The sequence below is a fragment of the Equus quagga genome, chromosome 13 (genome assembly GCF_021613505.1).
Source record: "Equus quagga isolate Etosha38 chromosome 13, UCLA_HA_Equagga_1.0, whole genome shotgun sequence".
NCBI lineage: Eukaryota > Metazoa > Chordata > Mammalia > Perissodactyla > Equidae > Equus > Equus quagga.
In genome coordinates, this window is record NC_060279.1 from 75,889,882 (window position 1) to 75,904,665 (window position 14,784).

Sequence of the window (14,784 nt, forward strand, 5' to 3'; positions counted from 1 at the left end):
AGTGGATTTTTGTTAAACGAATCATGTTTTCTAATTTGGAGATGCAGTCTGTGGAACAAGGTTAGCTCAGAATCTCCGTGAAAGCGCTTAAAGAATATGCAGCCAACCTATTAAAAATCCTCCTTTGAAAGGTGAGAGGCTGTCTTTGGATAAGACTTTAATAGTCAGAATAAAATACACAAACCACATGAAACTAGACACTAAAGTACAGTACTTTGACGTCGAATCCTAAGAAGGAGGGATGCCGTCTGTGGGAGTGGCTTGGTCACATGGTTTGTCCATTTTGCTCCCTTCTCAGGACTCGTCTGCCCTGAGAAAGTAGAGGTCTGCAGCCCACCAGCCGAGGCACATGCCTCTGCCTCCCTGTCCCTTTGTCTGCCTTGCCCTTTGTAACACTCACTGCAACTTGCAGTCCACTTGCGCTGTGACAAAACTGTACGTGTAGTCGTGTCCTGAACGCCGTGTCTCTTATTCAGTTTATTCTCATAAGCTAGCATAGTTCAGCGTGGATAGTTGGTACTCAATCATATTGTTAAATCAACGAAATTCCTGCTGTGCATTGACCGAACAATGTCATCTCCAGGTGTCCCCAAAATCACCCGCACCACTTTCCAAAGTTGAAAGCACACTGTAACTATTCAGTAGATGTCAGTTAGCATCCATCAAATACTGACCTGATTTTTTTTTTTTACTTTATTGAGATATAATTCACATACCATAGAAGTCACTCATTTAAAGAAGTGTACATTTCAGTATTTTTTGGTATATTCAGAATTGTGCAACCATCACCACAGTCAGTTTTAGAACATTTCATAACTCCAAAAAGAAACCCCGTATTCATTGGCAGTGACTCCCCATTGCCCCTTCTCCCAGCCCCTGGCAACTGCAATCTGACTTCTTTCTCTAGGGATTTGCCTGTTCTGGACATTTCATATGAATGGAATCATACAACGTGTGGCCCTGTGAGTCTGGTGTCTTGCACTCTGCATGTTTCAGGGTTCATCCATGTGGTAGCATGTATGAGTTTGAGGACATTTCCAAACTGTTTCTTAGTCCTTGTTAGATCCAGGAGATATTTTTGGAGCTGGGAAGAACTTTGGAGGCTGTCTAGTCCAATATACCCTCATTTTAGAGATGAAATTAAGGCTTTATCACTCTTAGAACAGTTTATTACTCCTTAATGTTTACTCATATCTCCCAAATTGAGTTTCCTTGGGTTGGGAAATGAGGGAGAAGACTTTGTACTTCTCAGCTTCTGGTTAGCTATGACTTAGTTTTGTCATTTAATCCCATGAGGCGTACACAGGAGATCGTTCCTGGAGCTGGGGTCATAGTTGTCCGACTGCCTTGGCAGCTGAAGTATGATGCCTGTGCAGGAAAGTGTTTATTGATCACTGCCTTCGTCTCTTAATTTTTTACCACAGAGGCCGATTTCCTGTTTCTGTCAATCCTTTTGAAGGCAGAGAGCATTGCTTTGGTGGCACCTTAGATACAGTCATGTGGGACATGATGACCTTTCAGTCAGCAACGGACCGCATATATGATGGTGGTCCCAAAAGATTACTACCCTATAGCCTAGATGTATAATAGGCTAGACCATCCAGGTTTGTGTAAGTACTGTAGGGGGGGAAGACATTTTCGTCTACCCTTCCAGGTTCTCCTGCTGGTCTGAGAATTAGGTTGACATGAGACAGGTTAACAGGAGCAAGACAAATGAGTTTAATAACAGGTATACATGGTAGAAACCGGGGAAACTGAGTAACTCTCTGAAGTGGCCAGAACCCTCACCTTAAATACCGTCCTCAGCTAAAGACAGAAGATGTTGGAGGTGGGGAGAGTCAGAGACTTCAGAAGGAAGAAGGCAGCTCACAGGTCGGAGAAAACAAGTATTTGGCCACAGAAACAGAGGAACACAGAGGGGAGCCCGACAAGCAGGCTTCTCTAGGTGCCTCCCTGTCCACCACCTAGTGCATGTGGCACTTAACCTACAGCTTGCTTCCTGAGACAGGCTTGTTTATCTGAATTCTTTTAGGCAGTTAAGGGGGAGGTAACAAGAAAAGCTTGGAGTCTTTTGTTTCTTAAAAATAATCAGCCTAGGGCCGGCTGGTGGTGTCGTGGTTGAGTTTGTGTGATCCGTGTTGGTGGCCCATGGTTTGCAGGTTCAGATCCTCGGAGCAGACACACACTGCTCATCAAGCCATGCTGTGGCAGTTGCCTGCATGCAAAAGGGGGGAAGATTGGCACAGATGTTAGCTCAAGGGCTCATCTTCCTCACCAAAAAAAAAAAAAATAATAACAATCAGCTTAAAATAATCCTCATGTTAAAGAGACACATTTTGGGGTGGCAAATCTTGTTCCCTTTCACTGCCCTCTGTGGTGGTCACACAAGGATGAAATCACCTAACGACACACTTCTCAGAACGTATCCCGGTTGTTAAGTGACACGTGACTGGTGTGTCTTCGTGTTTCTGGAGAGGAAGGTTTGGGAGCTTGGCTGGAGGCTCGGCGCGTGGTGCTGCGGCGCCCCCTGGTGCCGAGCTGTAGTGGCGGTCCTCCGTGTCTCATGCTCTGCAGAACGTGTGCTTCTGTGGCCACGTTAGATCTGCACAGAGCTGTAGGCCGGCAGGTGGACGGTGAACGTCCTCCCTTCCCCTCACCTTCCTTGCGCTGAGGTTGGCTCTTTGCTTTTCCTTTAGCAGGAACACTGGTGTTTGCAGTCTTGCCCAGCCCTTCCGCTCTGATGCTGCAGCCTCTGGGCTCCTCCGGGAAGAAGAATCCAAGGGCCATGCCCAGGGGCTCTCTTCAGCAGCGGGTCTTGTTTCCAGCCTAGCTGTGGTGGGCTTGCCCTCTTCTCCTGGAGTGTTTTTTATGTACCCGTCGATATTTTAATGTCCTCTCTGGAAAGGATCAGGAAATACTCCAGCGTGTGAACAGTGGGCCTCCTGAAAGCCTGAGTGGGGCCAGTTGGCAATGAGGGAGCCGAGCTCAGCTGGGGCAGCAGTGGGGAGGAGCTGCCCGCCTCGCAGACTCGCTCCCCAGGAGGCCGCGGAGAGGCCGACAGCCCTTGTGGCGTGTGCCCTGGCCATGGGCCTTCCTGTGGGTGCAGGGCAGCTGGGAGCGGAGCGAGAGATGTTGCTTTCTCGTTCCTGCTGTTGACTCCGTTCTTCATCTGACTCTGGCAGGAGGGGGCTGTTGCTTAAAACCCAGCGGAATTTCCAGCTCTGCCTTATAACAGAATTTGGTGCCGCTCTTAGAAGAGTGGGCTTATTAATGACAACATAAATGTGTCCGTACTGCGGATGGCTGACCGAGGGCTTCCGGCGCCTTCTTTTGTGTCATCCTCACAGCCCCGTGTGTTGAGCGTCGGGCGTGCCAGGCCCGCACAGGGCTTTGGAAACACAAGAAAGGATGCGCTTGTTCCTCCTGTTTAGTCTCCTCTGCACACTTAATTGTCCTATGTTTTATCTCACTCTGCTCTGACAGGACAAAGCTACTTCATGCGGTCAGTGACATTTTCTCCCCCACTAGGTTATAAATCCTGTGAAATCAAGCACAGAATCATTTTCATCCTTTTATTACCCAAACACCTACAATATTTTTTCCCTAAAAATAGACTTTAAAATATATTTATTAACCTTCCAGAGGAAGAAGAGTGTTTTGCACTCACATGAGAAGGGTAAAGGTTTTCCTCATAACTGTTTGCAGCCTTAACTTTTAAAAATCTCTTTGTATTTGGAAATTTCAAATTTACAAAAGTTGCACAAATAAAAATAGTACAAAGAACCTCCATTTACTCCTTTACTCAGATTGCCCTGTTAGGATTTGACCCCGTGTTCTTGCACTTGTGTGTGCTTGCATTCTCTCTCTACGTACACGCAGGTACGCCCAGACGGACACGCGCGTGCACGGTTTTCTTCTGCCCTCTCTGAGATTGGAGGGTAGATGATGTACACCACGACCCTTTACCCCTGGATGCTTGAATGTGTGTTTTCCGAGAATAGGGATGTTCTCTTACATAGCCGCAGTACAGCAGTCACCACTTTTATAAGCTTACACTGATGCAATACTTCTTTCTCACCTGCTGCCCGTATTCTAATTTTGTCACTTGACCCAGCAATCTCCTTTATGGTGCCTCCCTTCCAGGACAGGGTCCAGTCTGGGGTCAGGTGTACCGCACTTAATTGTCATGTCTCTTGAGCTTCCTGTAATCTGGGACGTTTCCACAGCCTCTCATGACGTTGACGTTTTTGAAGAGCACAGTACCCCTTCTCCCCTTTTGTAACATTGTTCATTTTGCCAAACTCCTAAAATAATCTGTGGTTGAAAATTATGAAGGCTGGGGCTGGCCCCGTGGTGCAGCGGTTAAGTTCGCACGTTCCGCTTCTCGGCAGCCCGGGGTTCACTGGTTCAGATCCCGGGTGTGGACATGGCACCATTTGGCAAAAGCCATGCTGTGGCGGCGTCCCACATATAAAGTAGAGGAAGATGGGCACGGATGTTAGCTCAGGGCCAGTCTTCCTCAGCAAAAAGAGGAGGATTTGTAGCAGATATTAGCTCAGGGCTAATCTTCCTCAAATAAATAACTAAAGAAAAAAGAAAAAAAGAAAATTATGAAGGCTTTTGGAGAAGGAGGTGGTGAACCCTGAACATTTTAATGATGCTTGACTATCCTGAATTTCTGTGATAAACTCTTTAATGTGAGAACGTTTGTGTTGATTCAGCCTTTAGTCAGATATAATTTTAGTTAAATAATTGTCACTAAAATGGAGGGCAGTGCAATTTATGTCCACTCACTGGGATGTACTGTTGAGTAAACATTTGGCCATTTCTTTGCTTTTGTAGTTTTATCAGGATGTCAAAAAATTACCTTTTTTTCTCCCAGTAAATTTATTTAAGCTAAATTTTACTTTATAAGCGACGCTTTTATTTGCCTTTTTGGAGCAATGTGGACAAATGCTTCTTTGTGGTTGTGCCTCCTGTAATAATTTTGAATGACGCAGATGATTTTGTTAAGTACTGAATGATGTCATGGCCTTAAGTTTGTATGAGACACTTTATTGTATCATTCTGAATGAATGTTTGATGGTTACCAAAGAGGCATTAATGTGTAACTTTGCCTAAGAAATGTTTTTCCTTTTTTTACATGCACTCCGGTGGTAGGAAATTCCCTTTTATTCCTAAGGCTGCCCTAGCCTGAGGCCTCAGTGGCTTGGCCTTTGCTGATCTTTGAGAATGAACTCCCTATCATATATCAGGCCTGCCTTAATCTGCAGTCACTGCGTTACATTTGAATTCCTGTTTGAGTGTAAGTAGTGTGTATGTAGACATGTAGGAAAAAGCTACATGGAGTTTATCTGCCTTGAGCGTATGGGGAACACTCACTCTACGGGAAGGAGAGGTCCTGACCCAGCCTCCCCCTGGTGGTGAACACCGTGCAGAGACGCTCCTGGTCTTTGTGCCAGCTTCTTAGCGATCCCCTCTGTTAACTCAGTCACAAACTTGAAACAACTGTTCTTTATGTTGGTGAAGTGTAGCTGCTCGCTTTCGAAAATTTATGTATTTGGGGATTGAAAATAAATCTGATTATGGCAAGAGCATGTGGCTCGTGTATTTTGTCAGAGTTGTCTATGGTGTCGATGAAAATAATCCATAACCAATCTATAAATGAAAATTTGGGTGAGTTTATTCTGAGCTGAAATCTGAGGACCATGGCCCGGGGCCTTTCTTCCCGAAGGAAGAAAGGGCACCAAGGAAGTGAGGTATACAGAGTGGTTATATACCCCCATACAGGACGTTTCACATATGATTGAAATGTCCCTCCCACAATAGTCACAAGATTGCCCTGTCGGCACAGCGCTTGGTGGACACAGCAGGTAGTGGGTCTGCTGTCTCAGAGGGCGTAGCAGGAGGCAAGTCTATTGTCTCCAGCTGGGCGGTCACAGGTGAGCGCAGCAATCAGTTCCTAGCCTAAGGAAAGATGCTTAATCCTTAAAGAAAGGCCAATGTTGGGAGGGGGAGGGAAGTTGCACCTTTATCTCAAGGGCCTTTGTTCTTGCCATAGCAAATATCTAAAGCAGATATACAATGCATGCTCAACAGCCATGGTCAGGTCCTTTTGGAAAGACAAGCTCAGGCCTAATTAGGTTTACACCAGATGGCTTCCTCATATTCTCCAATATATCCTATTACTTGCCATTTTTATTTGTCAATGGATATATGTGAGCCAGGGTTAAGGAAATTACGTTGGAGTTCAAAACAGCTCTGGCTAGCTGCTTGGCAAGTGTTAAATGATATTTTAGCGTTGCATAGTTGATAGTTAACAGCTGCTTATGGTGTCTTTCTTGTATTAAATGTTTTCGATCAAGATCTAATCTGTTGTCAGATCTTGAAACTAACACTTGCAGTAAGCTGCAGATTTACAATGTTTCTGCAAAATGGGTATGTTTGAATAGTCGTACAGTGATTTCTGTTGTTTACATTGACTTTTTACATTGAATTTTTGGAATAGATAAGGTGTTTGTATGGCTCAGAACTAGGAACTCTGAGAAGATACACACTAGGAGGCCTCACTCCCGCCCCACTTCGTCCACTTGGTGTCCCCGTGGCTCTGTGCTGAAAACAGTTACATCCCATTCTGGGTTCCTTTTCCAGTATCTTTTTATTGCAAAGACAAGTAGATATTTCTATTTTCCTCTCTTTTACGCAAAGAATGTTTTCTTCATTGAACAGTGTCTTAGACATTTCTCTCTATCTGTACATCAAGCTCTTCCTCATTTCCCCCCCCCCCCCAGTGAATCTTGTAATCAGATTGAAGGTGCCTATCTGTGGAGAAATGGTTGACATGAAGTTGCAATAAAAGCACATTTACAATCTATAGCAGACGTTTTAAAATAATACTTCAAAAATAATTGGATAAAAATAGTAAAATAGAAAATAATAGAAGAAGAAGTCTTTCGGGAGCCTTTCTCAGCCTTCCAGTGGTTGGCTGTGAGGTTGCCCCGCCCAGCCCGCTAGTGCGGCCACGCGGGGCCTGCGGGCGCACCAGGAGCCTTGTGTGTGCGAGTAGCTTGGAGTCGTGTTTCCTCCTCCCTCTCCCTCTTACTGACAAGGTTTTATTAAATCATTTGGAATTTTAGTTCTCTTACTGGATTCACCGGATCTCTGTCTTTAAAAGACTTTTCAGACTGTGTATGAACTCAAGTAAGAAAGGATGCTTAGGAGTGTGGATTAAATGAGCATTGCATTTTTTTTCCCAAGAAGAAAAGCTGCCTGAAGAAAATAAGTTAACAATCCTGTAGAACATTCCAGTTCTCATCCCTGTATGTCTTCCCCGCATTCTGAATTACAATAAACAGAGTCCTTTCTACTCATAAGAGAAGATAAAATGGGTGTCTTTGACTGCAGTGTTTCTCCTATTGGTATTGCGTGAGACAGCATGGTTGTAGTTTGCTGATTCCTCATATTTGCAGTAGGCTTCACAGCTACAGTGTCGGCAGTCTCTTGGACCTTACTTCTTTGTTTACCACTCTTGTATGTCTTGAATTCATTTTCTGGAATTCTTAAGCAGGCGCCACCCCACCCCAGCCCACCCCAGCCCAGCCCGAGGGTGTCCGGGTGTCAGAGAGTGTTGTTTTTCTTTGGCCTTTGAGTAATGGCCTCAACTGTGGGATAGAGTTCTATGAAAACAAAATACTCTAGAATTCTAGGAACAAAATATTTTTTTCTTGGAACTTTGAAAATATCGCTCCATTGCTTTGTAGTCTTGTTGACTCTGCTGTTGAAACCTTCTGCTGAGTTTGTAAATTTAGTAATTTAAATCTAATAATCTTCTGATTTCTGTGAACTCTTCCTTCTTCTCTAATGATTAGGTCCTTTTTCATGCTATTCTGCTTATTTTGTCTGCTTGAATCGCTTTAAGGATACAAATTAGAATTTAACTTCTTTTCTGTTTCCTGTGTCCTGTTTACTCAGTCATTTTCCCCTAATTTTAGTAGTAATTCCCATTATTGCTGTTGGTTTCCCCCTCACATGTCTTGTGATTCTTTATTGTCCATTCATGCATGAGGACTGAAATCCTGTGTTAGTGGGTGTGTTTCCTTTACAATTAGGGTGGTTACTGTTTCTCCAAAAGGCTTCTCTTGTGAGTATTTTCATCACCCTAGAAGTTCCTTTGTGCCTCCTTTTAATCAGTTCTTCTCCAGACCTTGACAACCGCCGATCTGTTTTCTGTGCCTATAATTTTGCTCTTGGATGTTGTATAAATGCAGTTAGACAAGCTGTGTGCCCTTGTGAGTCTGACTTCTTCCACCTAGCATGATGCTTTTGAGAGTCCTGCAGTAGTGTTTGGTTGTATAGATGTACCACGTCCACTCTTGATGGATATTTGGGTTGTTTCCAGTTTTGGGCAATAATGAGTAGAGCTGCTGTAACATCAGCAGACAGGTTTTTTCATGGACGTTGGTCTTCATTTCTCTTGGATAGTGCCTCGGAGTGCTGTTGCTGGGTGGTATGGTAAGTAACTCTGTAAGAAACTGCCGAACTCTTTTGCAGAGTTGCTGTGCCATTCTGCGTCTGTACAGCCAGGCAGGCAGTTCCAGTTGCTTCACATGCTTGCCGGCGTTCATGTGGTCAGGAATATTTTCTCCTAGTCTATGGCTTGCCTTCTTCTTTTCTCCTGACTAAGTTTGAAGGTTTCTATCTAGACTTAAAGATCTCTGTCTGCAGTGGGACTGCAAGGAACTCTAGTCGGCAGTGTCATTTCTTCGTACACGCCTCACTCCCACCTCTCTTCTGCTTCCTTTTCACTTAGATTCTTTCCCTCCCAGTGCTCGGGATTGTGCCTAAGTGGAATGAATGTGCGCTTACCGTTGGAGGCGGTAAGACGGTCTAAGCTCACTGAGCTCACAGTGAGAATCTTTCCGAAGACCATTTCTAGATTGTTTTGGGACTCTGCTTATTTTCACCATTAGTGTCACTGCACAACTTCTTTGTGGACTTTTGCAAGTATATGTAAATACTATATGAAGATATTTTTGGTTTTAATATATATTTACAGTCTTGGTGGCTGTTGCCAAAGAGCCCTCCAGAAGGGTTTCCCCCAGAAATAGTGGTCCATTCTCACCAACAGGGTGTGAGAGTTAGTTGCCATTTATTCACATTTACAATAGTAGTGGGTATTATTCATTTATATAATATTAAGCTACTGGTTATTTTTGAATCATGTGCTTGTACATTTCCCTCCAAGTTACTGGACTGTCAGGTCCATGAGAGCGGGGGACCACACTCTGCTTTACCATTGGTATCCCCGGTGCTGGTCATCGCGCACGCGCTAGTAGGCTCTAAGTGTCAGGGACTAAATGAAGGAGTAATTAGTGAGGCATTCTCTGTTGTAGAAATCTGGGCGCACTGCTTCTTGTTAATGGCTTGTTTCTTGAAGCTCCAGGGAGGGTATAAACTGTTAGGCACTTGCCAAACTTGCTTCCATGTAGGTTAGCCATTGTTTTTCCAGAAAGTCATTTAGAATTCTATGAAATGAGGATTCACAACTATGTTTGTGTCTATCGAATAATGTTTATCTGTGCATCATGTTCCAGTGCATTTTTAAGATAAAAAATTACGTATACTTTTAAAGATCATTCGTCAGGATCATTAACATTTTGCTTTTGTGGATTTCCCTATCTCCCCATTTGAACCGCATTTTCTGCTTTTCTTTAGTATGTATGGCAGAGAAAGCTGGAAAGGAGGTAATGACATGAGTCAGCAGAAAGGTAAATGGACAACTGGAAATGTTTGTGAACCAAAGAATTCTCCTGCAAGCAGGACTCTGCTTCTAAGTTTGGTGTATAAAATTGACCTGTTTCAAAATAAGCTTTATCAGCTTTAGAGTATTCTTTGACAATCTATAGAAAAGGCTAAGTCGCATTTCTCTTGTTTGTAATTGGAAAATACTAGAAATCGCAGTTTGCAGACCCTTATTTTGTTTAATCAAGAAAGGGTCTTGGGGATTCTGGCCCAAATATTTCATAGGATTATTATAACGTATAGCATTTTTTCTAAAAGTACATAATTTGTGTATTTTATGTGATCGGTGATTCTCTTTTTTTCAGTATATTTTTGGAGATTTTAGCCCTGACGAGTTCAATCAGTTCTTTGTGGCCCCTCGCTGTTCAGTTGAGGTAAGACAAAGCTTTGTTTTATTGAGTATATGTGTAGATAGAATCAATGGTTACATTTTCATTTTTATTTACTGATTTATGCTTTTGATAAAGAATTCCAATGTACAGAAAAGTACAGAGACTAGTATGAGAAATGCCTGAACCCACCAACCAGATTTGACTAATATTAACATTTTGCTGTATTTATAAATAGCAAAACACTACAGATGGTTGAAGCCTCCACTCTACCCCTCTCCCATCTCATTCCCCTCCGTCCCCAGAAATAACACGCCTGCTAAAATTGCTCAGTTTTGTTTCCTGACTGTGGTTTTCACCTTTTGCTACATACCTGTGTATCAGCAGATAGTACATTGTATTGTTTTATGTGGTTTAAAATGTCACAAAAATGGTTTCATATTATAGTCATCATTTTGTAGTTTGTTTATTTTAAGCTAACACATTTTTTAGATTTAGCTATGCAGATGCATTTTGATCTTAATTGCTAAATACCATTGATGGATCATACCAATTTATTTGCTTTTTCCTGCTGAAGGCCGTTTCGGTCTTGAGTTCTTCCAGTATTACAGAAGTGTTGCAGCGAACATGTTTCGTCCTGTCTCCTCACGCTCCTCTCCGGGTTTCTCCAGGATATATTCCTAGGAATGGAATTGGAGGGTTCTGCAAGGAATTCGCGGTTTTAGTTTTGTTAGAGACTGCTAATTTGCTTTTGAAGTGGTTTGAACACTCTGCGTTCCCATTGGCAGTGCCCGAGAGTTTTCTCAGTCTTGTTTTTTAAAAAGTTCTTGCTAATTCTCAGAATAGGCATACTTAAAATTTTTGTTAATCTGATGGGATAACTAGATTCTCCGTTTTATTTACATTTCCCAGATTACACAGAGTTGAGCGCTATTTTATTATTTTCATATGTCCGTTGGCAGTACAGATTTCTGCTTGTGTGAATTACCCAATCTGTACCTTTGTCTGTGTTTTCTATCAAGCAGCTTGTCTTTTTCTTATTGGTTTATAGGAGTAATAACTTGCATGAGGGCTTTTAAACTTCATATCTGATGCACTTTTTTTTTTGCTGGGTAAGGGCAGTACATTTTTATCTTTAATGTCAAATGTATTGATTTTTTTCCCCTCGTGGTTTGTGGATTTTTGGTTTTTAAAAAAATCTTTAAGAAATTCCTCCCTTTCCTCAGGTAATAAAGACATTTGTTTTCTTGTAAAAGTTTGAAGGTTTTTGTTTTCACTTTAGGATGTGAAACAACTGAAATTGAGGTACTAATTTGTGTCCGTGTGCGCTCTGCGCGGCGGGGGCGCTGGCGTCCTCTCCCCCGTGGCAGCAGGGAGTTGTCCTAGCGCCATTTACTGAGCGCTTGGCCCCTATTCGTGTGCCGCCCTGTCAGGGCGCACATCCTAAGACAATAAGATGTGTCTATGCATTTTAGAATTCTGTAGAAGGAAGACTGAAGTTTAGTTCTCTCTTATTAAAAATCAGTTAATTAGGAAAAACATCAGATCCCATATTCCTCAAGCCTTAATGTTAATACTCTACTAATGATTCACGTTTTAAATACTTTCCGTCTTTGAATTACAGTAAAATGTGGTAGTACTTGTCAGGAACACTACAGTGTAACTGTGTTCTTTGGGATTAAGGTTTTAAAAAACGGTGAAGCCCAATTTCTGTACTTTATAGCTTTTTTCAAGGGTGTGCATATGTGTGGGTTTGTGAGTGCTTGTTTGCAAGTAAGTGTGAGAATGAAAACCTGGCTTTTCCCATGATATGAAAGTGGGAAATGTATCGTATTTCAAGTCTGAAGAGCTGGGTTCCTTCCTCACACTGCCGCTTAAACGGGCTTGGCCGTCTTGGGCAATTTCCTGCATCTCATTGTGCCCTTTTTTTTTTAATTTGAGAAATGGAGAATGCTTATTTACTTAACAGAAATATTGGGAAATCATTAAAGTATGATGTGTTAACATTTAGTGAGTACCAAATATTAGTAGATATGAAGGATGTTAGTGGTAAAGTTATGTCAGACTTTTTATTTGCAAAAGTAATGGTTGTGTCTCATCACAAGAGTTATAGCCAGAAATCTTTGTGAGTCTGAGCTTACTTGAGGTCTTCCCGTTTTTTCACTTGGGAGCATGCCTTGAGTCTGGGAGGCGGGTGTGACAAGTGTTGTCTGTCACAATCACAAAAGGGAAATGTGGGCTAATTAACATGATCGGGTTGAGTTACCTTTCTCAAGGTATAATTACTATAATTCAGGGGTCTGGCTGACAGTAATACTGTAATCACAGAGGACACGGACTGCCGAAGGGGGTGGCGCGTGGGTGGCTGCTGGGTGTGTGAGGAATGATGTCTTGCTTCCACTGCATCGTTTGGCCTTTTATCTGGAAGGTAAAAGAGTTGCACCTCACACCTGCACTGTTCCTTCCATGTGGCCGTGGCATAAATTAGAATCCAGCCCTATTCTTCCTACACATTTTCGCTGTAAGGAAATTGATAAAGCATTTTGTCTCTACTTAGGGCCAAGACTGAAAAATAAAAATTTGAGAAATGTGGAGTGTTAAAATGTGTAAGTTCTATCTTTCTACAAAAATCATCATCCTCCTCAGCTGAGAGTGTGACTGTCTTTTACTTTCCTTCTTTGGAAGCTTGCCCACTGGCAAGATCGGGTGGGGAGTGGTTTAAAAGAATCCGAAGAAATAGGTTCAGCTGATTTTTTGTGTGTGATCTTGAATGTGAGAGTAAAATTTTAAAAGGTAACTGACATCTTTTCTTAAGTTGTGCTCTAGTTTATAAGCCAACGTGATTTAAAAATGAATTTCTCCAAATGGAAAAAATACAGTCAACATACTGAATAAGCGTCTTTTGAATCCCAGTCATAATCCTGTTACTAGTGTTCAAAATAGGGAGAGAATGCTCATTGGTCTCGAAACTTCCCAGAATCACAACATTGGAGGCAACACGTATGCCTCAACCCGTTACTGAATAAACAAAATAAACAAGCCCCGGGTAGCATGATATAGACTGTAAGTGTCCGCGCCTGTGTGTGTGTGTGTGTGTGTGTGTGTGTGTGTGTGTGTGTGAGTGATGCAGAGAGTTCAGACAGTTATTCTTAGTGGTTTGGTGTCTCAGTGGGATTTCAGAGGAGATTCACCGTTCATGAGGGTCTTGGCGACAGAAGCAGAATAGATAGTGGCTGCACAAAAAGATTTTAAAACCTTACCTTCTTATTGAAGGGCCCGAGCATGGACTTCACAAGACGGCAGCACTGTTTTCAGACTAAGCTGATTTGAGTTTGTATCTAGTAGAACTAGATTTCAGTGTTTTACATTGCTCAGTGTGCATTTGTATGTGAGATTTGATGTTTTTGCTGTGATTTTTAAATTTTGTGCTCTTTTAAGTATCTGTATAGTTAAAAATGGACCTTTGAACAATTCTTACAGTTTTATTCTGCTGTGTATTTATTATACCCAATTACCACAGACCAAGGGACATCTTATGAGTGGCAGAGAGTTGTTGAATTAAAGGTGCCATAAGCCTCTAGCGTAAAAAAGAAATACACACAGACACATTTCTTCTGAGCCACAACTCAGTTCAGCTCTCAGTAACTCCCACAGCTACGCTCTTGCCAGATTAGTCATCAAAATAAGTGTTTTAAACACACTAACAGAAAATGGCAGTATCGCGCCCTGGAGTCAGCCGGGTGGTCTTGCAGAGCCTGCCTCTGCCACTTACTAGATTTTGTGTAAATTCAGCGTGATTTAAAAAACAAACAAAACACTTTTAGCTCCTTAACGTTTCCATCACCAGGGGGCACCCTAGTGTCGTTGATAGAAAAAGAGAAGGCATTCTGTGCATGGGAGTTTGCTAAACTTCTCTTGTGACTGCAGAAGGATGTGAACCCGACTCGGGGCTTCCTCACACGCGCCTTTCTGCTCCACACGTCTGTTCCAGCAGTCCTGCGGATGCGCCTGCTGCCAGCGTGTGAATGATGTGGAATGGTCTTTGCACTACGGGTGCAAGGCCAAGGGTGGCCCGTCTCAGCACCCAGGCTGCTTTCTCGTTTTGCGTCAAGGTGATGAACACTGGGGTGCCCCCGTGTGGTGAAAATGTGCGCAGCTCTCAGGTCCTGAGAGCGCTCCGTTCTTTTTGAATCGCCCTGCATTTTCTTAGCTGCTTATTTGTCGTTAATTCTCTGTGGAGAGAACTTGGTTATTTGGAGTGATAAGCTTTTATCTCTGTGATTATTGAATAACTTGCTAAGAGTTGATTGCAGAAGTCAGCTGAGGAAGCCACTTAAGCAAGTAATTGTGGGCACAAGCATCACCCGGGTGCCTTGACCCCTGCGGGACCCCGTTCAGACACCTGGGCTGGGGTGCAGCGGGTGTGGCATTGAGCACGCTTGGAGAAGTGCTGTGTTAGGGTGTCATGGTTCTGTTCTGCCTTCAGGTAGCAATTATCTTTCCATTTAACTTACCCCTTCCCATCCTAAACTCCTTATCTCAAACATGTCCATTCAAAACAGTTCCAACTCTTCAACGGTATGCACTAGCTAGGAAGGAGAAAAACTTGGTATATTCATAACACCTTCCCGGCTTTTTACAAAGAGGTCAGACA

At 42.9% G+C, this 14,784-nt stretch overlaps 1 protein-coding gene across 2 annotated transcripts in view; it reads left to right on the forward strand.

Moving 5' to 3' along the window:
* The window catches only part of USP10 (ubiquitin specific peptidase 10), a 70,565-nt gene that overhangs the window by 21,711 nt on the left and 34,070 nt on the right, over window positions 1–14,784 (forward strand). The window contains exon 2 of one of the 2 annotated variants that reach the window (XM_046681842.1): window positions 10,107–10,175. The exons of the other annotated variant lie outside the window; for it this stretch is intronic. Coding sequence (XP_046537798.1) covers window positions 10,107–10,175 — 69 coding nt within the window. The remainder of the gene's footprint in view (window positions 1–10,106; window positions 10,176–14,784) is intronic. 2 annotated transcript variants of the gene reach the window in all.